Source organism: Ursus arctos, unplaced genomic scaffold (assembly GCF_023065955.2).
Source record: "Ursus arctos isolate Adak ecotype North America unplaced genomic scaffold, UrsArc2.0 scaffold_3, whole genome shotgun sequence".
Classification (NCBI taxonomy): Eukaryota; Metazoa; Chordata; class Mammalia; order Carnivora; family Ursidae; genus Ursus; species Ursus arctos.
In genome coordinates this window covers 20,252,415-20,275,339 of record NW_026622985.1, presented here as the reverse complement: position 1 = coordinate 20,275,339, position 22,925 = coordinate 20,252,415, and the positions used below count along the sequence as shown (strand labels likewise).

At 39.3% G+C, this 22,925-nt stretch overlaps 2 protein-coding genes across 2 annotated transcripts in view; one reads left to right on the top strand and one right to left on the bottom strand.

The window, feature by feature from the left end:
- Positions 1–22,925, bottom strand: part of CCDC146 (coiled-coil domain containing 146) — a 108,129-nt gene that overhangs the window by 6,034 nt on the left and 79,170 nt on the right. Inside the window, exons 6-16 of the mRNA XM_026504269.4 lie at positions 21,259–21,435; positions 19,294–19,367; positions 18,168–18,395; positions 17,341–17,527; positions 11,800–11,895; positions 11,034–11,204; positions 9,560–9,648; positions 9,304–9,468; positions 6,540–6,764; positions 4,719–4,947; positions 166–294 (exon numbers count right to left, since the gene is read on the bottom strand). Coding sequence (XP_026360054.3) covers positions 166–294; positions 4,719–4,947; positions 6,540–6,764; positions 9,304–9,468; positions 9,560–9,648; positions 11,034–11,204; positions 11,800–11,895; positions 17,341–17,527; positions 18,168–18,395; positions 19,294–19,367; positions 21,259–21,435 — 1,770 coding nt within the window. The remainder of the gene's footprint in view (positions 1–165; positions 295–4,718; positions 4,948–6,539; positions 6,765–9,303; positions 9,469–9,559; positions 9,649–11,033; positions 11,205–11,799; positions 11,896–17,340; positions 17,528–18,167; positions 18,396–19,293; positions 19,368–21,258; positions 21,436–22,925) is intronic.
- The window catches only part of FGL2 (fibrinogen like 2), a 60,553-nt gene continuing 44,632 nt past the window's right edge, over positions 7,005–22,925 (top strand). The window contains exon 1 of the mRNA XM_026504203.4: positions 7,005–7,109. The gene's annotated coding sequence lies outside the window, so the exon portion shown is untranslated. The remainder of the gene's footprint in view (positions 7,110–22,925) is intronic.

Sequence of the window (22,925 nt, the reverse complement as noted above, 5' to 3'; positions counted from 1 at the left end):
AGCTTAGGTTTTGTTACTGGATCACGATGAAAGGACTATACTAGTGGCTAGAATAGTGAGGGATGGGGGATAAATCTGTCTGCATAAGATGGAACAGCACCCCAGATATCTGTGACACTGATCAACAAGGGGCTAACAGACACTATTAGAAGAAAGAATGCTTACCGTGTCTAATTTTTTGATCATTTGTTCCGGGGTCATATCTTTCCCTGGAATGAAGCGGATTCTGTTCTCACCCTCAGGATTTATAAATTGTTTCTCCAGGTCTTTTATTCTGTCTGTACACTGTGAAAACTATTAAACAAGAAGGAAACATTAACTTCAAAACTACCTCTGTTGCTCAGTAAATTTTAAAACCACATAGCCCAGGGTCTTTAAAGTCTTTTGGTAGGACCCATCCAGGGAAAGGTGAAAGAGAACTCTTAATATCGCATCAGCAGGGATCTGGGTTGAACAATAAGTCTGCTCACCCATGGTACCATGAGGATAATGCTTGTAACTGTTCTTTGAAGCAAGGCAGTGAGTTCTGAGTCATCAAAGCAAGAGCTGACTTTACAACCAGTCCTTTGTGTTATACCTATGGGATGCTGTGTGTTTGCAGAGCTCCAATTATACGGACCTGACCTCTTTATTTTAGGTTGTTACAGAGGCCAAAGTAGACAACAAACAAGGCAGACAACATACTAGACGCCAGCTTAAAACCCTTTGTTGGCAATAGGTTTAATGGTTTCCCAAAGAATAAAGTTCTTAATTATTAGGTCGGTACAGTGTATAGGTCTGTGAGGAACAGACTGAACTATTTATATCTTTTTGGCTAACCACCTAATATAATGTTTCATATTTCAACTATACTTGTTGAATCAACAAGACTTTGGAGGTAGATGAAGAAATATGGCAACTCCCAAGTAGGAGTGGCGGTCACACTTAGTTTCGTTTAACAGGGAGAGATGTGGAACACAGTGAAAACTAAGAGTCATTGTTTTCTCTTTCTTTCTTTCTTTTTTTTTTTTAAAGATTTTTTTAAAATTTATTTGACAGAGAGAGAGAGCATGAGCACAAGCAGGGGAAGTGGCAGGCAAAGGGAGAAGCAGGCAGAAGGAGGCTCCTTGCTGAGCAGAGAACCCAATGCAGGGCTCGATCCCAGGACCCTGGGATCATGACCTGAGCCAAAGGCAGATGCTTAACCGGCTGAGCCATCCAGGCGCCCCCAAGAATCATCATTTTCAACTTTTCTACTGAAAACCTGTAGAATTGTAGACAAATCATTTATCTTCTCTAAACCTTAGTTGCCTTAACTGTCAAATGGGAAGATAAGACCCAATCTAACGGGGTTGATTCATTAAATAACATATCTCAAGTACTTTACAAGGTGTTCCAGAGTGATGCAGGTAGAATTTAATTTTTAATTCATGTATTCACCTCCTCCTCACAAAAAGAATTTTAAACAGTGACAGAAATAATTTTTTTTTCCTTTTTCTCCCTCTCTCTCAACATTTCTTAATTGACCTTAATATGGAGTTAAAGTATCCATATATACATAACCAAGCATAAATGCAGAATTATTCCATTTATTATTAACAATGCTTAATGTTTCTGTTTCTTAATTAGGAAATTAAAGAACAAAAATATGGTGCTTGCTTATCAAAATAGTACCTTGATTGGTCTTATTTCCCCATGGGTCTTTGAGGAAAAACTGCTTACTTTTTCTTTTTTTTTAAAGCTTTTATTTAAATTCCAGTTAGTTAACATACAGTGCAATATTAGTTTCAGGTGTAGAATTTGGTGATTCACACTTACGTACAACACCCAGTGCTCATCACAAGCACCCTCCTTAATCTCCATGTTTACTTTTTCTATATAAAATAGTGTTGTGTCCTAAAATAGTTCACGTGACTTCCAAGATCCCTAAAAAGGAGCTATTATTATAAGCACCAGGAAAATATGACTCATGATAATCCTTGGATTAGATTGTTAGACAATTAAAAACTGTTTCAAACAACTGAGAAAATACAAACCTTAAGGGAATTCTGGAAATGATGCAAAAAATGGGAAGACTTTGAAAAAAAAAAAAAACACAAAATGCTGCATAAGTAACAAATAACAGGATCCAAGAGGGCAAGGTAGGGTACAAAAATGATTTGCCTAAGGCTCGAAATTTTACATCATGTCCTTCAAAGGTCCTATGTGATTTGTGCTGAGTAGACAAATAATTAAGTACAGTTTGAAGACTAATGGGAAACTTTCTATTCAACAGTTCTTAAGCTTAGAACTAACTCTGGCAGAACAGGTAAGTGATTAACACATAACCCATATGTCTCAATTCATAGGCAGAATGGAAAAGGCTCATATCAGGCATAAATGTTTAAATATGTTCCTCTTGGGTCAACTGAATTCATATTCACACCAGATAACTGGTTTTGTATAATGAAATGCCAAGTGCATATATTTTAAGAACAATGAATTTCATCCATTGACTGGAAGTATTGATTTGCAATTAACACACATAAAATGCTTACAAGAGGAGACAGAGAATTTTTCTGTTGTGAATCTTACTAAATTTAAAGTTCTTTTGTTCTGCTGGGCATCTTGATAGATTAGTATGGGCAAAGATGGCCCTGAGGCTGTGTTTTGAGAAGGAGCTGGAAGGAGATGAAGTATTCTGTAAAATTGAGACAAGTGTGGAGTGCCTGTGGGCCAATCTGGGGAGGTGAGGCTGTGGAGAGAAGAGGTTGAGAGGTGGAAAGACAGGCCGGTGAAATGGAGCTAGGCTAGGGTGCTACATGGGCTAACACGCCTGGGGATGGTACCAGTGATGGGGAGACCCCGCAGATCTTTGCAGGGCATGGATGTCTGATACTGAATTTGAAGTTCTTCACATTTCTGTAATGTACAACCATCACGCTGTTGCCCCAAACCTTCAATCAGTTCACAGACAAAGGTCTTGCAGGAATGGTTTTGTGTCGGTAGGCTGAAGTAGGAGCAAGTCCTGAATTCTGCACTGACATGGCATAGAAGTGAACCAGGTGGTGTGTGTGCCAGCTGATGAGGGGATCCCCAAATGAACCACTCACTAGTAGTGGGAGTCAGAGCCACCGGAATCCTGGGGAGGTTATCTTGGAGGCCTGAGGGACGCGTACTGGGGTTCTAGCAAATCCATCTACATCGGGCTACACTTATGGAAGAAGCAAATAGGAGAACTTAATGCTAAAAAAACAAACACTAGAATCAGAACCTTGGCACATTTGTGCACAATGAAAGATCCCATCATTGATATAGCATTCACGCCTTCAAATGGCATAAAATGTGAAGGTGGACCCATCATCCGGTTCCGCAAAGTCATGTGAATCCCCATGACATGATTAAATAAAAATAAAAACAAAAACAGGACCCAAGACTGTCCACAGCATAAGCTAATGAAAACCATTTACTTACACACCTTGAAAAAAACTGGAAGAATCCCTTCCAGATTTTTGATCATTTTAATAGTGATGATATCTTGGGAATAGAATTTTTTTTTAAATTTTTGTGTTTTTTTCAAAACTTCATTAACTGAACATGTTTTAATTTTATCATCAGAAAAAACCTGAAAACAAACCCGACATTTTAGAAAACATATGATAGGTTAAAATTTGTTCCTGCTACATTGAGTCAATGGAAAAAAAGTGTAAGCCACAAATTTTTTAATTTTTTTCTTCTATTTTCACTAAGGAAAAAAATACAATTATTGCATGTGAAGAAAATAGCTTTATATTCATTATTTATGTACATATGTATGTATTTATTTATCCCTTCATGTTTAAATTGTTTGGTTTTATTCCACTTTTAAAAACACCATGTTAGAGACCAGGCTATCAAATGATGGGGAAACTACAGGGATTAATAAGAAGTCTAATTATATGTGATTATCAATTAACAAACAACAATCTCAGCTTCAGAAGGCAGGAGTTCTAAAAATGAGAGAGCAAATGGGATAGACCGGTGATGGGTAGTAAGGAGGGCACATATTGCATGGTGCACTGGGTGTTATACACAACTAATGAATCATCGAGCCTTACATCGAAAACCGGGGATGTACTGTATGGTGACTAACATAATATAATAAAAAATCATTATTAAAAAAAAATAAAAATAAAAAAAAAAATGAGAGAGCAAGATGATCTCCAAGATCTTTCAAGCAAGCATCAAAAACGTAGTTATGCTGGCGGCAGTGAAAGCCTGGATTCCTTAAATTTTGAGCTATGAGGAAGCTAGAGTTGAGATTTGGGAGGGTCTGAATTCCAAGGAAGGCAGAAAATGCTTTGTGGGGGAAAAAAAATCTGTAGCCTGGATGCCTGAGGCATAAATTCCACCCTGGTGCAGTGATTTTTTTTTTTTATAGTTTTTTTATCTATTTGAGAGAGAGAGGGTGGGGAGGGGCAGAGGGAGAGAATCTTAAGTACACTCCCCACTGAGCAGGGAGCCCCACGTGGAGCTCGAGCTCATGATCTTGAAATCATGACCTGAGCCGAAATCAAGAGTCCAACGCTCAACTGACTGAGCCACCCAGGTGCCCTGGAGCAGTGGCATTTTTAAAGAAGACATCTGACTCATGGGTTTGTACAGGAACCAGGAGGGACATGGCTTAATTTACATGTAAGAAAATGATTTTCCAACCAATAGAGGAGGGGAGGGGGGAAAGCAAATGGCCCCAGTAAGTGTCTGATGAACGTTTTCCCCACCTGAATTTGGAGCACTGCTAAGTCAGCATCCAGGGCCCTCTTGGCTGGCAGTAATTTCTGGGTCACGTGAATCTGTCTTTGTTTCTCAGCAATCTTCAGTTTCAGGAACCGGATCTTTTCTTCCAGAACATGTATTTCAATTTCTCCATTTAGTTTCATCTTCTCTTGGATACTTATTTTTTCATAAGAGGTGTACACTTCCTCTTCCCGGTCTATCAGCTGAATGCCACTATGGCCAAAAGGAGAGGCAGAGGCTAAGAGGGTGTTGAGACCACTTATTTTTATTAGTCATGGTGATTCCCTCTGGATCTGGACACAAAATACACATCAACATTACATAATTCCAGAATATAATAGATATTTACTGTCAGCTTTCTAGTTAAACTGCACACTTTCCGTTTTCCTGGGGATAGAAGAGGGAGGGCTGGTTAGCATCTCGACTCTGAGCTGATCATGCAGTTGTCTGGTCACAGTTATCTCTGCAAGTCCCAAAGGTTTTCCTAGGGTGGGAAAAAATGTCATTCCCCAGGCATGAGCAAAGTGATCCCATAATCTGATTTTCTGCAGACCCTCTTTTTGTGCCAGACTTGCCAACCGAGGTCTGGCCAGAAGTCCCCAGGCAGGGGGCCAGGGAATGTGTCTCAGCAGTGATTCTATGTAACTTGCCAGGCCCATTAGGTTCTTTTTAGAGTTGAATATTTTTGATGCAAATTTCCCCATAAACAGACAAAGTTCTGTCCTTTATAATCATGCCAGGGGGAAGACCCCTCCATGTGAGGAGAATATGAGAAAGAAACAAAGTAAGAATTTTCCAATTCCAGCCCTACAGGTCTGACCAGGGCCTGGGAACACACTGCCTAAATAATTTGTTTTGTGCCGGGAGCCAAATAAGAGGACTTTTTTTCCCTCTTTTTTCCCAGAGAAAACACCTGCCAGTAGTTTGAAAAACTGTTCTTTGCACCCTGAAAGTTCTTCCCACACTCTGTATATCTATTATCCCAGAGTTCATCTTTAATTGCTTTTTATCTCTTTCTCTCTCTCCTCCCTTAAAACATGTGCACACATAGTTGCATTTGCTTAATCTTTACATTTCATCTCATTTGCTGTTTATTGGCTCTTATGATCCTCTCATATCTATTGAAACAGAAGCTACAAGCAACGCTTTACCCCCTTTTTGTGCTTTCAGGGTCCAAAGCTTAGCACATAGCTTTAGATGAAGCAGCCCACAATCAAAGCCACAATGAAGAAAAAGATCTGATACCAGGCGTAATTACTACAGGACCCTACAATTTCACATAGCAGATTTCTCTAGCACAAGCAGCTTGGGAAAACTGCTACAGTAGTAATTGATTAATGACATAATTGTAGCCTGGAAGAAATAATGCTCTTCTGAGAGGCCCTACTTGCTGAGAAAATGAGCTGGGAGAATGGCTTAATAAATATCATCCTAAGACCAAATCTGTTGCAAAAGTAGATACAAGATCCAAAGATTTATTTATGTCAATTATACTGATACAACTTGATGATATCAGAGGCAACCTGAATGGTAGCCTGGGAAAGAACTTTGATATTTAAGCAAGCAACTGAAACCCTACTTTTGCCTGTCTCTCTTAAAAGAACAGTGTCTTATTTTCAGGCAAAACACACAGCTCATCTCCCCACCCCCACCCCGACCGGCCCCATACCCCAGCAAAAGGCTAATGAAACCTGAATGTCAAATGCCCCTCACGACCCACTGTCAAGACTCGAGAGAAGAAGGGGCAACATTTCTAAATCAGGTCTCTGGTGTTTTGTTTCTCACGTTAGGTTCCTGGTTTTCACCTTTCGTTTCGAAGCTTAACAGCTTTCTCGTATCTCTTGCGAAGCTGCACTATCTCCTCTTCAATCGTTGTGATCATATTGGCAAGTCTGTCAATGTTATTTAACTGGGCTTCCTTCTTCTCCTTCATTTCCTGAAGTTTTGCTACAATTTTGCACACGTCATTTTGCATGCTTTCTCGAATAGTAACATTGTTGGCATGTTTCAGCATGGAATTTTGTAACTTTCTTTAAAAACAATGGGGAAATGGGTAAGATTATAATTTTCTTTAGTTACTTCAGAAATAACGAAGACTTCTGAAACTACCCAAGTAGCTCTCACTTCAGCATGTCCCTTGCAATGACAATAGTAGTACAGTAGTCCCCCTGCCTCAGCCACAGTTTCGCTTTCTGAAGCCTCATGTGCCCCCGGGGCATCCGTCCACCGGAAGCGAATGCCCCTCCTTCCCACTCCCGGGAAGGTGAATAGCAGCCTAACCCTAAGTCACAAGTCACAAACCTGCCCGCCTGTTTCACCTCACTTCACCTCGGGGCGTAGGCGTTCTGTCACCTCACATCATCACAAGAAGAAGGGTGAGTACAGTACAATAAGATATACTGAGGGACAGGAAGAAAGCCTCCATTTACATAACTTTCGCTACAGTGTGGTGGACCCTCGAACAACGCAGTTTTGAACTGGGTCGGTCCACTTACATGTGATTTTTTTTTTATAAGTACAGCACCGTACTGTAAATGTATTTTCTCTTTTTTATTATTTTCTTAACATTTTCTTTTCTCTAGCTTACCGTATTATAAGAATATAGTTTACAATATATATAATATGCAAAATATTTGTTAATCAACTGTTCATGTGATTGGTAAGGCGTCTGGTCAACAGTAGGTTATTAATAGTTAAGTGTTGTGCAGGGATTGGCTCCCATAACCACTGTGTTGTTCCAAGGTCAACTGTGTATTGCTATAATTGTTCTATTTTATTAGTATTGTTAATCTCTTACTGTGCCTAATTTATAAATTAAGCTTTATCATAGGTATGTATGTATAGGAAAAAAACCGTAGAATATATAGGGTTCAGTACTATCTGCGGTTTCAGGCTTCCACTGGTGGTCCTGGAATGTATCCCTTGCAGATAAGGGGGACTACTGCAGTAATACTGATACTCATCATATAATACTCTTCAGGAGTTTCTGTAATCTTCCCAGGCCTCAGATTCCCCATGCCTCTGGATTAGAACATCTATCCTTTTGTGCCCCAAGCCTTTGCTGCCCCACTTTGTCCAATCAAGAGACTCTAGTAATTCATTTACTGCTCTGTTGTCCCCATGAGGCTGTCCTCTGTTGAGGGCAGAGATGGTTATATCTGATAATGTCCATTGCACCTAAAGTGGTGCCTGACTTAATACAGCATCACAATAAATGCTGAATGAATGCAGGGCCTTTATTAGTGGTATTTTACTTTCATGTAGGATGAGAATCTGATTAGGAAATTAGATTTTCCTACTTATACTAATCCTCTCCCCCTATCGCTACCCCTCTGCTACCTCACACACAAGAGCCCGTTTTGTATAGCTTTATAAAAGGAAACTGGGCAATAATGGCCAGCAGGAAAAGTTCAGGTTGTAGAAACTCAGTAGATCAGGGACTAAATGTAAGTGAAAGAGTCTAATAGATCTTATCACATCATAAATAATAAGTTTAATAAACAATAATTTACCAGATGCTTCTGAGTATGTTTACATGGGTTAATTCATTTCATGATAAAAAGTCCTATAAAATAAGAACTATTTTTTTTAAGATTTTATTTATTTGAGAGAGAGAGAGAGACCACGAGCAGGGGGAGGGGCAGAGAGAGGGGGACAAGCAGACTCCCTGCTGAGCACAGAGCATGGAGTCCCACGCAGGGCCCAATCCCAGGACCCTGAGATCATGACCTGTGCCAAAGTCGGACACTTAACTGAGTGAGCCACCCAGGTGCCCCAAATAAGGACTATTTTTATAGGTAAGAAAAGTGAGCCCAGGAAAGTAAGGTAGCTTGTCCAAGGTCATGCAGCTAGTACTACAGGGCTGGGATTAGAGTCTAGAAAGCCACCTCTCTTAACCACTGTGCTGTACTGTCTCCCATGAGCCCATTAGATGCTTCAAATCTATAACCAGGGGATGCTGATTAATAAACATTTGATTGTCTTCAAATTTTAAATGCAAATTATCAAATTTGTGCTTTTCTTTCTAACTCGGTAAATGAAAATACATAATATATAAACACAGATTTTTGTTCACTTAAAAATATAAGTATCAATCAGTGGAAGTATACAGATTCACATTCAGATGTTTAGATTGTCATCTTTTGTTTAAAGATTTTATTTGTCAGAGAGAGAGAGAGAGCGAACGAGCATGAGTGCACCCATGTCCCTAAATTGTCATTTGTAAAGCATCTTTGAGCAAGGACTCTTCTATAGCTTTGTAAGACTATTATTTTCTGGGGTGCCTGGCTGGCTCCGTCGGTTAAGGGTCTGCCTTCAGCTCAGGTCATGATCTCAGGGTCCTGGGATTGAGTCCCGCATTGGGCTCCCTGCTGAGCAGGGAGTCTGCTTCTCCCTCTGCTCCTACTCCCAACTTGTGCATGCTCCTTTTCCCCTCTCTCTCTCATAAATAAATAAATAATCTTAAAAAATAAGACTATTATTTTCTACTTTACCATTCCCAGGGTATTTTAGAGTTCAATGAATCAGAAGAGAAACTTTTGAAAAGACAGTGGTTATTATTACACTTACCTTTCTTGAGTAACCGCACTATTTCTTAAAATTTCCAGTTCATTTAATGACATTTTATGTCTTTCTTTTATTTCATTTACTTTCTGGTGAGCTTTGTGAAATAAGTTAACAAATTTGTTTCTTTCATTTCGGATAGTGTCATATAGTTTAGCAAACTCTTTGAGTCTGTGAAAACACAAGTGTTTTTGAAACTTGTGAAACAAAACTCATTTTCCCCATACCTGTAATTAGATAAATCATCATGTAATTCTCTTACCTCCGATGAATTTCACGTTTTTTCTTCTTGTGTATTCTGATTTCCAGATCCTTTGCTTTGATCTCCTTAACACTGTTGGTATATTTTTGCTGAAAATGAAAGTTATGTGTGAAATAAAAAAAAAAAAAAGCCCATCACTATCAACAAATGAATAATCCCAGCTGCACCCTATCTCATTCCTGTCCTATCTTAGCCGGCTGAGTTGTGCAGTTGGTGGGGGGGGGGGAGGACTGTAAGGGAGAGCTCTGAAAATTGACTGGCCAGCTGAACTGAATTACTTAAGGACAAGAAGGAATGAGAGAAAAGAGAAAGAAAAGAGCCTGTACAGGTTGGCTTTGAGGAAAAGTTTGGGGAACTTTTGGGAGAGCCTAAGAGTGAGTGTGGATGGCACAGATGGGCTGGGTAAGTGAGGAGGTTGTGGAGGGTAGCTGAGGGAAGAGGATTTGTAGTTAGTTTTGACAGATGTTACAAATGGAACCCTTTGCGGTATTTTGTGAGATTCTGAAGCCATGATTTTAAGGTGCTTTTCTGAGAAGAAATGCTACCCCTTGTAAATGCTTGCTCAGAACAAGGTTTGCCCTCAGAAACAGCCAACATCTGGGGCACCTGGGTGGCTCAGCTGGTTGATAGTCCGACTCTTGACTTTGGTTCAGGTCATGATCTCAGGGTTGTGGGATAGAGCCCCACGTTGGGCTCTGTGTTCAGTGTTGAGTCTGCTTGTCTCTCACCCTCTCCCTTTCTCTCTCTCTCAAATAAATAAAATCTTAAAAAAAAGAAACAGCCAACATCTGGGTCACATGGTAAATCTCGGTATTCTCTTTTAGTAATATGTCATATCATATTCATTTTTAACAGGAAACCTCTGAACATAATCCTTTCATGGAATAAAATGATTTTAATGTTAGAGTTTTAGCTAGCATGACAGCAGAGTTGTTTTTGCCATTGGTTTCATTGTTCTTTTGGTTTGGGACATTGCACCGGGTCAACTCTGGTACTTTGTTGGGAGCCCAGTAAAATCATGGATGGAGCAGTAACGAAGGACATCCTAGCATTGGTTTAAATAATGCTGGCTTGATGAACTTGGAAAGGAGAGCAGTCCAACGCTACTGCTCTTGACTTGTTCTTGGACAAACCATAGTGGCATGTGAGTTGGTGGGGAATCTGAGAGATCTGTGGCCTGTGCAGCTGTCAGCCCTGTCCCCAGGAGTTACCTACCTTATTCTTACTGAAGTTGTCATGTGCTCGAATCCTCTGCTCATTGTCATTGACCTGGTTTGTTTTTCCTCTAGATTGCTGACTATTGCTAATTTAACCCAGAAGCCATTTTTTTCGGTATATGATTGAGTCTTGTTTGGGGAAGCTGTATAGTCAAGCTGAAAGGATACAATTACAGCTTTCTAACAGACGCTGTGTAAAATTGAGGATCTCCTGAACTCTTACGGTAATTAATGGATGGTTACAAAAATGCAGTTACCTGAGCTTTCAGGAAATCCTTGGATTTTTGCTCCTTCTCATCAATTTTGATTTGAGTCATACGGACAAGGTTGAAGACAAGCTCTCGCATGTTTTCTTGCTCCTTTAAAAGCTTGTTTTCTTCTGCAAGTTGTTGTTCCACTAACTTGGACTCAGCTTCTGATAAGATTTTCTTTTTGAAAAACACAACATATTAGGACTTATTTGAAGAAACACACTAGGGCCAGTATCTTAGCAATTTTTATTTCCTATGTAGAATTTATTTTACTAGGACGTAAAACAAAGTAACTTGACTGCCTTAGGTCCAAGTATTTTATCTTATAAAAGAACGTGCAAATATGATTACGTGTTTAATGGGATACAAGTTTTTCTTAATTAGACTGTATTTTCAAGTAACTTTAAGAAAAAAAGAGACATAAAAGCATGTTTTTGACAGTGGCTTGAATAAACAAAATTTGAAAATTTAAAATTAGACATTGGTGAAATAAAGCATGTATTGTTTATTTTTTAATATGATTATATAATCATTCGCCCTTTTAGTTAAAAGTCTAATGAATTTGTTTAATTTTTGCTGGTTCAAACACATCCTTTTTTTCCAAATTTAATGTGGGGTTTGAGTGGACTCTAAGGTGAAAAAACAGACCCACATTAAGTAAGCTCGTACTCTATTTGATGACTCTCCTATTGAGGTTTTGTGGAACACAGTTAAAAACACAACTTTGTAGTAGTCATTCTTAGATAGAACTTAAATGAGAGTTGACATTGACCTGTTGGGCCAGATTCCTCTTAGCCACTTCAACTTCCTTGTGGAGTTCTCTCCTTCTCTCAGATAATATAGAATCATCTTTAGGGATAGCTTCAATCTGGAAATAAAAATTTAAAACTGGCATTTGCACAAGAACGAAATCTTCAATGTCATGTAGTCAACCCCATTGTGTACCTTTTGCAAATGGTGGGTAGATTATGATTCTCAATCTTATAGGAACTGCATTTTATGCTGAATGTTCTTTATAAAATCATGGTAAACTAAAATACAAAAACCTGTCAAAAATCTATAATTCACCAATTGCAAATATTCTATTTCTCCTTCATTTGGAAATAAAATAAATCTTACTAATAATAGCTTCTAACAATCACAGAGCATTGACAATGTGTCAGGAAAGGTTCTAAGTGCTTATATGTATGGTCATATTTAATCCTCAGAATAACCCTAATGAGATCGGTAATATTATCACCTCCAATTGTACAGATGAGGAGGAACAAAGACATTTAAGCAACTTGTCTCAGTGATACAGGTGCAAACTCAGGTGGTTAGACTCAGAGTCCATGATCCTAACACTGTATTTTACTGCTTCTCTAACTCATGACTCAGCACTTTGGAAACATGCATGTTGAAGTGATATTTATTATGCTCATAAAATGTGAATTCATTTAAGAGATCCTATAGATTAAAAAAGTAGAAACTATTAATAACTAAGAATACTTGGCTACTCTTATGTAGTAGTTTGTGAGTAGCTGGAAAGTTCTTACCCAAAAGAAAATCCTCTTAACTTTTTGATACCTGAAATTCCACCATTACATTTCTATTGTATTGGCTTGTGCTTTTGTCCCCTGCTAAAGTACTTCAGGAGAAAGTAACGTTTCATTCTATCAGTCTTTGCTACCTTACTAGGAACAAATTTGTCAGATTCTTTATGATGGAGAAGAGAGCAGAGAGGAGGAAGACACATGGCAGCTTCTGGGGAAATGCCATCCAAATACAGAGGATTATCTTGGGGTGCTATCAGCACACTAGGCTTAGAGCAAGTTTAGAGTTGGATCTTTATACCAAAAGCACATGACTCCAACCTGATATGGTTTATTTCCTAGTGACAGCACCACAGTGGAATATTGGCTAAAGTTTGTCTCAAGAAGGAAAGATCATACTGGTTAGTGATCATACTGGTTACTGGTTAGTTAAAGGTCACCTAACAGACTCTTTCTGAGATTTGTGTTGCTCTTTTAAAGTAGCTAAGGTATGTCTTTGGATGTCCCAATATCCAAGAGCCTGTACATCTTTCGTAGTGCCTTCTGTACCCTCACATGCCCAAGATGTCTGGCTTCCATCCTACCATGGAGGGAGCTGGCTGTTGAGAAGTACACACTGGATTAGAAAGATGGGACATGGTCTTGTGCAATCCATATAACAATGTACAGAATTTGTGATTCTGATGAGCAGATAAATGCTAGAGCCGGTCAGAGAAGGGACTTGAATAATCAGGGAAGATTTTATGGAAGAGGTAAGAAGTCGGCAAGAAAGAGTTTGATTTTTCTCCTTCTGGAAAGTAGAGTTAATTCTTCCAGAGGAAGTCTAGCAAGCATCCTAGGTCCTATCTACTTCTCTGCCACAGGTGCCCAGGAGTGGGTTACTCCAAATGCTTCGCTCCTAAGTGTAGGCAAATCCGTATAGGAATGCTAACTGGGACCAGGGAAGCTTACAGGGTTTTTACGGAAGATATGATGAGGGAATACTCACTAGCTACTTTGCCAATGAAAGGCTCCTAACAAATTTTCTTGGTTTCAGTTCTCAGACTTTTAGGTCCAGTGTTTTGAATTACAAACAATACTGCAATTAATTATTTATTTCTGAATTCTGGCTAGCTACTTCTCTGGTACCTTTATTAATTCTCCATAAACCCAATCCTCAAGTTTCAGACAGGAACTAAGGATGCTTGGTTTGTGGAAGAAGTAACAAGGTAGCGGAGCCTGCTGGTTGCCTAGCCAATATCTACCCTCTACTTTGACTTTACTAGTAAAATCCCAGTTTTGTTCATGGCTGCAATGTATCCAGGATTCCTCAGACTCTTTTGTAGCTGGGAGAGACCAGATGCGCCAGGATAGGCCAGTGAAATGTAAATGGAAGTCTGCTGGATAAGACTCCTGGGACAGTGACTGTTTTCCTGTTAAAAAGACGGAGTCAACCAACTCAGCTACCATATGCCTTTTATTCTCTCCCTTCCCCACTTTTGTTTGATGTTATGTCTAAAGGTCTTGTGACCTTTGAAACAAAATATGCACATTAAGGATGACAGAAAAAAAGCTGAGAGGGTCCTGGGCCTACCTCTGAACTTTTTATTACATGAATAAAACAATCCCCTAGTTAAGCCACTGGAACTGAATTTCTGTTACTTCTGGCCAAATTGAGTCTAGTTATATTCTAGTTACATTCTGATGCTGGGGTGACTTGAGATATTTACCATTTAACATAAATAGCTTGAGCCCCAAATTGCTTATATCGGCAGGTTTTGTAAGCTTATTTATTTTAGTTCTTTGGGTTTTTAATAAAGTTGCATTTCATACTTAGGGAAAAAATGTGTTTATTGTAACCAAACAAAAAACAGTGTGTAAAGTAAGAAATTAAACATCTCCCTACCTTTACTTCAAATACTACTCCTCAGGAGTCACTGTTAATAGTTCAGTGTCTGTTCTTCCAGACATTTTCAATGCATGAACAAACATCAGTAACTTTCATAAAAGCTAAGATTAGACATGATTCTGTTGCCGTAAACATCCCAATTATTTGACATCAAAAGGACCTCAGTTTCTTTATGGCTTTGATATTTTCCTAAAATATTTCAAACTTTCATGAGGTTTGTGGCTTGAATTTCTGGAGTCTCTACAAGTCAAAAGCCACAGGAGAATCAAACAACTGTCTCTAGGGGGAAACGAGGTCTGAAGAGTAGCCGGAGCCCTTCATTCTTACCTTTTATCTCTTTCCTCTTGGACTGCATGCAAGGCTGAAATGTTCACTCATGCTGGGAGTGACTATTTTCAAGTACTGCCAGCCAGCGTAGGACTGTGGCTGGGCTAATTATAAGCCATAAGGTCAAAGAGGAAGATAGTCTCTCACCGAAACAAACCGCACTGGGGCAAAAACAGATTTTTTCGCGAAACCAGTGAAGGAAGAAGATTTTATACGTTTTCATTTCTGTTAGTTTTATGTTCAGTGGGTGCTATTTTGTGAATTTAATAGCTTGAAGTGTCCTAACATAAATAGCTTCTATTTATTAAAATCTGAACAACTTGTGAGCATTCTACTGCAATCTCCCCTTGGGTCAAGGCCATTCCTTATGTATTTGTGTCCAGCCAGGTCAATTTATAGTGGCAAGCCTCATCATCAGAAACAGCTCCTAACTAGCGTCAGGTGTCCCACTCTTAAATATAAGGAGATAGCCACAGGGTCTGTGTTTGCCCAAAGTTCCAATTTAACCATTGTAATGTGCTAGGACCTGGGCTAAGATGACATAGCTTATAGTAAACCAGTGCTCCTAACAAGAATAACTTGAAAAGTTGGATTAAAAAGTATGTTTGAAGGCATAAGAGTTGCAAAGGTAAATAGAGTTAAAGTCTTTAAAGGTTCTAGCGCTGTCTAGGGAGCAGTCAATTATTAATGTATACGGACTCTAATTAAAGTCAAGGATGAATGTTGTAATCTTTAGGCTAAGCACTTTAGGCCAAAGAATGGAAAGAGAATGCAAAACTAACTAAAGCATATCTAAAATAGGGGGCAATAGAACAACTGAAAATAGAAATAGGACAATTCATCTGTTTGATCCACCCAAAAGAAGGAAATATAGGAGGGAAAATGGAACATAAAAGAGATGGGACAAAGAGAAAGCAATAGTAATATGGTGCCCACAAGCCCAAGAAGATCCATAATCACATTAAATGTTTTTGGACTAAATACAAGAACTAAAAGGTAGAAATTTTCAGACCAGATATTAAAAAGTATGTACTGCATATAAAAGACATCCAAGTAAGGACACAAAAAGATGAAAGTAAATGGATGGAAAAGGAAATACCATGCAAAATCTAACCAAAAAAAGCTAGTATAACTTATATTGTCCAAATAGCAGACAAAATAAGCTTTTAAGGCAAAAAGCATTCTAAAGTTAAAGAGATTTCACAGTGATAAAAGAATTAATCTACCTACTGGTAGATTACTGGAACTAATAAAAACATTGGAAGTATATGAGAAACATAAGTAACTGTTCTGTTTGTTTTGCAAAAGTGTAAAAAGCACATTTTGCCCCACTGAGGTTAAAAAAAAAGTTTGTGAGTGCCATCTGACTGCAGGACTAAGACCCTAACCAATTTTGTCCATACCTTGCTGAGGATTGGCGTTTCAGTCAGGAGAAGCTAGGTTGCTACAGAAATAAACAATCCCCAACTATCATGGCTCCAAACCATGAAGGCTTATTTCTTGCTCTGCCAAAGCCTGTGGCCAGTCAAGGCAATTGTCCAAGACCACTATTGGCTCAGCATTTGGGATGCTTCCAGTTTACAGCACTTCCATATCATCATGTACTCCTACAACTGCAGTAGGAGAGGGAGAAGAGCTAGAGGTCTCACACTGGCAATCAGATGACGTGTCACTTCTGTCTACAGTCCATTGGCCAGAACTAGTCATGTGACTCTGCTCAACTGCAAAGAGTGCAAGAAAGTAGACACTTCCCATATGCCCAGAAGGAGAGGAGAACTAGGCATAGGTTAGGATTGGAAGTGTCTACCATAGTTGGAAACTTCTGTTTAAATTTCTGAGATCATGAACTGCCATAAGGTCACAGAGCATGACAGTACTGAAGAGAATGGGTATGGTTTTTATACACCCAGCTGCTTCATCTCAGAGATGGATCTCTTGTCCACCAAAGGATGCACTCCTCTCAAGGATTTACTGCCTTTCAGCAGTGCTTAGTGAATTAGCACAGGGAGTGCCACCTGAGTGGGGAGAGAGTGGACCAAAAAGGTAGTAATATGGTAATAGCTATCTTGAGCATCCTCTGACAGGAGTACATCCCTGATAGTGCACAGAATTAGCCAGGTAGCCTGGGTTCTGATGGCCCTTGGCTAGTTGGAGGTGTGGGCTGACTGACCATCTATATTTACATAATTTGATCTAGTCCCTGACTGTTAACAGTCTACAATGACATCATTCTGGATATGACTCTTTCAACTGGTAAAGATAGCAGTCCACTTGGTCCTACTCTGTAGTGAACCCTTGAGCTCTTTCAGAACTGGATGGCCTAACTGCTTCCCCTGGCCAGGCTGATGCCTGATCCAAACAAGACATGTCTCTAACCTTGGGTTAGCAAAAAGAGAGTGAAAAACATTGTAAGACAGAGCCTCTATGATGGGCTTGATGCATTTTAAAGTTAGCATTCTCTGGTTTCCTTTCCTTTATTGATAGCAAAAACAACTTCTTAAAATATTTTTACTTCAAAAAGATAGCACTGATCTTGAAAAATCAAAAAGTGCTGTTCAGCACCGACCTCTAATAGAAGCCTTTGATGTAGTGCTTGAGTTTGAGTGAGTGCATCCCAGGACACTTTCAAGAGTAGCTCCATCTTTTTTAAATTTCGAAAATCTCGTTCTTTTTCTCTTTGCTTACGAGAAAGTTCATCATGGTAGTTCTGCTTGTCAATGAGACAGTTCCGTAAATTGAGATCCAAGATCCCTCTGTTCCAGGTAAAGAGAGAAGACGAAAGCAGTTTGTCATCAACTGCCCTTCATGTTTTTCCAGACAGCATGCTCAGCATATTTGTACAGAAACTATCCTCATATGAGAATCAAATTTTATATAATGCCAAAAGCAAGTTTGTTTGTAAGTTGGCATCATTTAGAGTCACAATCTTTTATAAAAAACACAAATGGAATAGAAGCTCAACAGATACAGAGGCTGAAATTTTATTTAAAAATAGGAATTAATACCTTCCTAGGGAACTGCACCACAAAGTTATTCCCATTAGGAAAAAGTCATGATTACCTCCAAAATACCATTCATCCTTAGGAAAAATCCTTCAACTATAGCATCTTCCAATGATATACTTTTCAGAGGTATATTTCACAAACTTACAAAAATACAACACATTATATCCTTAAGATTTGGTCATAGGAAATTGAGGTAAATGATGAGTAAAGGGTGGGGAAAAATATTTGGAAATACTTTATTTAATAGTTTTTAAATTAATGGTAAAAACCTATTTAAAACTCTATAAAATATTTAATTGAATCGACATAAATCTGTTTGAGATTATGTGTTGAATCCTCAAACATAAATTGAAGAAAAATTTAGGTGATACACAGAAATATTACTAACCTTTCAGTTAGTGAAGTTGCTTCATTCTCTCTGGTTAATTCCAGGAACTTGACCAATTGGTTATAGTCTCGTTCTCTCATTTCAAGTAAGGCTCGTTTGCCTTCAACTTCCTTTATTACATCCTCCTTCTCTTCCATTATAGAATTAATTTTGGTTTCAACTTTCTTTAGCAAGTCATTTAGCTCTTTGAGTTCATATTCCAAGACGATTTTTTTCTTTTCCATTTCTCTGTGGAGGATACGTACATACACGTACAGATACATACATATATGTGTACACGTGCACACACACACACATGTTTGAGCCCATGCTGTCTTTACCTATTTTTACTTGCTGAAAAGGCAACAGAAGAGCTAGTGATGAATTCAGAAGTGGGGTGAAGATCACAGGTGGGCCAGGCCTGGGGGGTATCTCCACTGAGTGCCACTGAGGGCAGTGATTTGTCCTGCCTCCTCACTTTCTCCCCCTGCAGCATCTCCTGGGATCAGCCCTCATCCTGACCAGCCTCCCGAAATCTTTCAACTTCGTTGGTGATGTGGCTTTTAGAACTGTTACTATTGCCTGCTTTTTTTCCCTCTTCACCAGAGCAATCATATTGTTTCTACAGAATTTTTGTATCTTCATTTATCTTTATCTTTTTGGGTTCCTCTAAACCTTGAGAATTTCCTCCATGATTTCTGCCTCCACATCTACTCTGAATGTTTGGGGGTGTTCCCCCATGTGAATAGTTGGCAAAGTAAAGAGTTGCTGTCCTCTGGGCTTTAGGCTTCTGGCTGGATGACAACACTTCTAAAACATGAAATTCAACACAGTTCAAATAACTTATCTCTTGCATAGCTCTGTTAAAGTCGGTTGGATTTCTCTATACAGATTTAATTTATAAATTGGAAAGAGAATATCGTCCCCAGATTAAGACATAACTAAGTGTTACAAATGACAGTAATACGCTGTATTATTTTCTTTAAATGAACTTGATACACATAACCTAGACAGGGCCAAATGCAGATATTTTGAAGGTTATAATAGTAATTTGATGTGTTCAATGGGTAATATTCTTGTTTTAGCATGCACACATAACTTGGGGGAGAGCGGGCTGGGAGGGCCTAAAAATAATATTAAACCATACACTTTTTTGCGTGTTGTTTTTTCTATCTCTTTTCCAATTTGTACGGGAACAGCTTGATGGTGGACCACTTCATCCTAGTAAAGAAATGAAACCATGTTAAATTACATAGTCTTAGACCAGAAGCAGTTAAGACAAGAAAATTAAATAGAAAAGAACTACAATGTACAGAATTCCAGCTGTCCTGTACCGTGCAGGGTGCTTTAATTATTTCATTTAATACTCACAGGGACCTTATAAGATAGTTGTGGTTGTTACCAGTTTAAAGAGGAGGTAGCTGGGGCCCCTGGGTGGCTCAGTCGGTTGGGCATCTGCCTTCAGCTCAGATCATGATCCCAGGGTCCTGGAATCGGGGCCCTGCATTGGGCTCCCTGCTCAGTAGGGAGTCTGCTTCTCCCTCTCCCTCTGTGCTTCACCCTCACTCCTGCTCTCTCTCTCAAAATAAATAAATAAAGTCTTTTTTTTTTAAAGAGAGGAGGTAGCGGAGTGTAACAAATGCTGTTTGTTCCCTTTATGGCTGTACGCCCATCCCTCAGGGATTGCAGAGGTTGGCTGCTAACAGCCCATGCTTGTTCTCTCTGTAGGATTGCCACTGGCTGAGAAGAGCTGTCTTATCGGGAGTAGAGGGAAGAAGGCAGCCCTCCGTGACCAATGCCTAAGGGATGTGGTGATGTAACAGCTCATCCCCTCTGCCTCTGGGTGGAATTCATGGTCTAGAGTCCCCCATGGGATCAGGTTGAGACTAGAGTTCTCCTGAAAACACATTTTGGCCCTGCTCCTTCCCAACTCTGCTACTTCCCTCCCTCTCCTATCAGATTCTCCATAGTGCCCCCCCTCCACGAATACTCGTCTGAATACTAGAAGCACTGCTTCTAGGGAACCCTGCCTAAGACTCGTGCGAGGAGAATTTAAATAATGTTCCCAAAGTCACACAGCTAGGAAGCGGTAAGGCCGAGATCAGAGATTATCTTTGTCTAGTACCACTTTCTACTTCTCTCTGTGGATTCACAGAAGGCTTAGTTTTAGCCTCAAGCAGCTTATGTACACGGCAGGGGTTCTGGAACAGCCCTTCCTGCCTGAGGATCACACTGGACTTTGGTGCTTGGGGTAACACACAGGCGTGGAGGTTGAACACATCATGGCAGTGTAGTGCATTTCTCCCTGGGATCTTGTTCAGGCCTGGGGCAGATCCAAGTTTTGTAAGGCTAAGACTCTCTTTAAGAAAAAGAATAAAAAATTGCAATGCTAAATAGGCTCAGGGCCTTGGAAGAGGCTCAAGCAAGTGAGGGCCCTGAAGCTCTAGCTTTGTTGGGCTCCTGGTAAATCTGTCTGCTCAGTTCCTATGTTCCAGGGAGCAGCTGGGTATGTCTTGTTTGACTGCTCTAACACCCTTAAGGAAAAAGAGGTTAAAGTCAATCATAATTGTCCTTTAAGCCAATGAGTCTCAGATGTTGTTGTTTTTAAAATAACTCTAGGTTATTTAAATCATTTTTGAGAGTTATAGATATTTCAAAGTAAAATGAATTTTTAACTATCTCCTAAAACATAAATGCATAAGCAAAGTCTTCATCACTTTCACGGGGAGAAGGAAGTAGAGTGAAATCAGACAAGGATAAAGGGATACAAATGTACATAAGAGGTTAAGACATCTGGTTGCTCTTCAAAGAAGGGATTGTGTTTGTGACATTCAATTCTAAAGCTGAAAATGCTGGGTGAGGTCTAGCGAGGTCTTCTCCCTGGGTCAAGGGCTCCACATTATGGAGGGACTACCAAACACTTTCAAGTCTTTTGCGAATTCCCGGAGCCTGGGTGTATTTTGATTGGATCAGTCACAACATTGAGCATTTCAGTTTGTGTGATGCTACCTACCCCTCTTTGTCAAACCTGTGCGGTTAGTCTTGATAACCATGAATCTTTATGTTCACGCAGGCACAGTGCTTACGTATTTATGAACCGTAAATAGCACACCTTTAGGTTGACCTGATATTCCAACAGTTCTTCTAGTTCCTTCTGCTCCTTCAGTAATTGCTTTTGCTTAGATGCCAAATCTTCCCGTAAATTTTTGATTTCCAGTTTCTTCTGCATTATTTCCTTACGTAATTCCTCAGTGCTTTCTCTCAATAGTCTCATCTTCTTCTCCATTTCCTTTAAAAGTTGTGAAAATTATCAGGCTACATAGAGCCTGAGCAAGTATCCGTCTACCCAAAAATCACATTAAAAATAATTACTCAGCATTTTGATTGTATTTGTTTTGAGCTTCCCAAATGATTTCTTACAAAGTTAAATACAGTAATGACTTCTGACATCGTCAGTCAAGGCATGACAGTTGTATGGCATGTATTAAACATTTTACATGAGATTCATACTTGTATTTTTTTTTTTTTTACTAGTGCTCCTTTCTATCCTGTATTTTAAATGTATCCTTTTGGAGTTAATTTTTATTTCATACCCAAAAAACATTAGTGAAAATTTCCAGCCTATTTTCTAGTAGTTTTGTGATTTGACATCAGATGCAAATAATCTTTGACTATCGGGCTTGTGGTTAACCTGAGTCCCACGTGAGAATTAAAGACTAGGGAGTTCATATTTGGAAAACGCAACCCTTTGTGCTCCTTAATCCCCCACTTTCTTATTGGTATTACTTCTCTAACTCATTCATGTTCTCACCCAAAGGCCCTTCACCCCAGACTCATAACACATCTTTGTTCCCTTGACTGATTGATTATCTGGGGACTGTTTGACCTATGGGAGAGAAGCCTTACACTCAGACAATCTACACATTATTAGTGACTGAGTGCATGGATCCATTTAGCTTGTTCTGGGCTTTCTGCATCTCTCCCTCCTCCACTGCTGCTGGGAGAGGGTAAAATTGATGAACCTATGATCTGGAACTAAAATTCAAAATGCTTTTTCCCATAAGATCTGTGTGGTAAATGATAGTTAGGTGTACTTATATTATAGTGTGTATATATATATATGCATATATGCGCAAGAACACACATATAAAAAGTAGTGTTGTACTCTATGCTAGACAGGTTTTTGTGCCTTGGAATTAAAACACCAACAGCACACTTTTGAAATATAACTGTTCAGAAGAAGGCAGCTGCGCAAAGTGTAATGACGTTTCTATTTATTTTGTATGATAGATCACGAAAAATGGACTGAAATTCCTGTTCCTCTGGGTATTTGTCATTCTTCTCATTATGAGGAAGAGGCTGTTTCTCTACCGCTTGAGTTTAGACTTAGCTGTGTAACTTGCTTTGACCAGTGAAATATTCCAGAAGCAGAGGCTTGAAAAGTCTTGTGTGTTGGGGTTTGCCATTATTTGAGGCTGTTTGTCTCTTTCTTGAGGCTGGAAACCCTTCCACCATTACATGACTAACTGGTGACATGTGATCTTAGACCAACTAGCCTGCCAACTGGCCGACACACAAATGAAGCCATCCTAGACCACCCAGCCCCAAATGAACCAGCTCAGACCAGAAGAACTCAGAACTGTGGGGGAAAAAAAAAAAAGAAATGTTGTTTGTTTTAAGCCACTAAGTTTTGGGGCACTTTGTTACGCAGGAATAGATAAGTGAAACATCTCCTTCATGAAAATTTCTTATAATGAGCTTGAGATGTTCAGGAAGCTC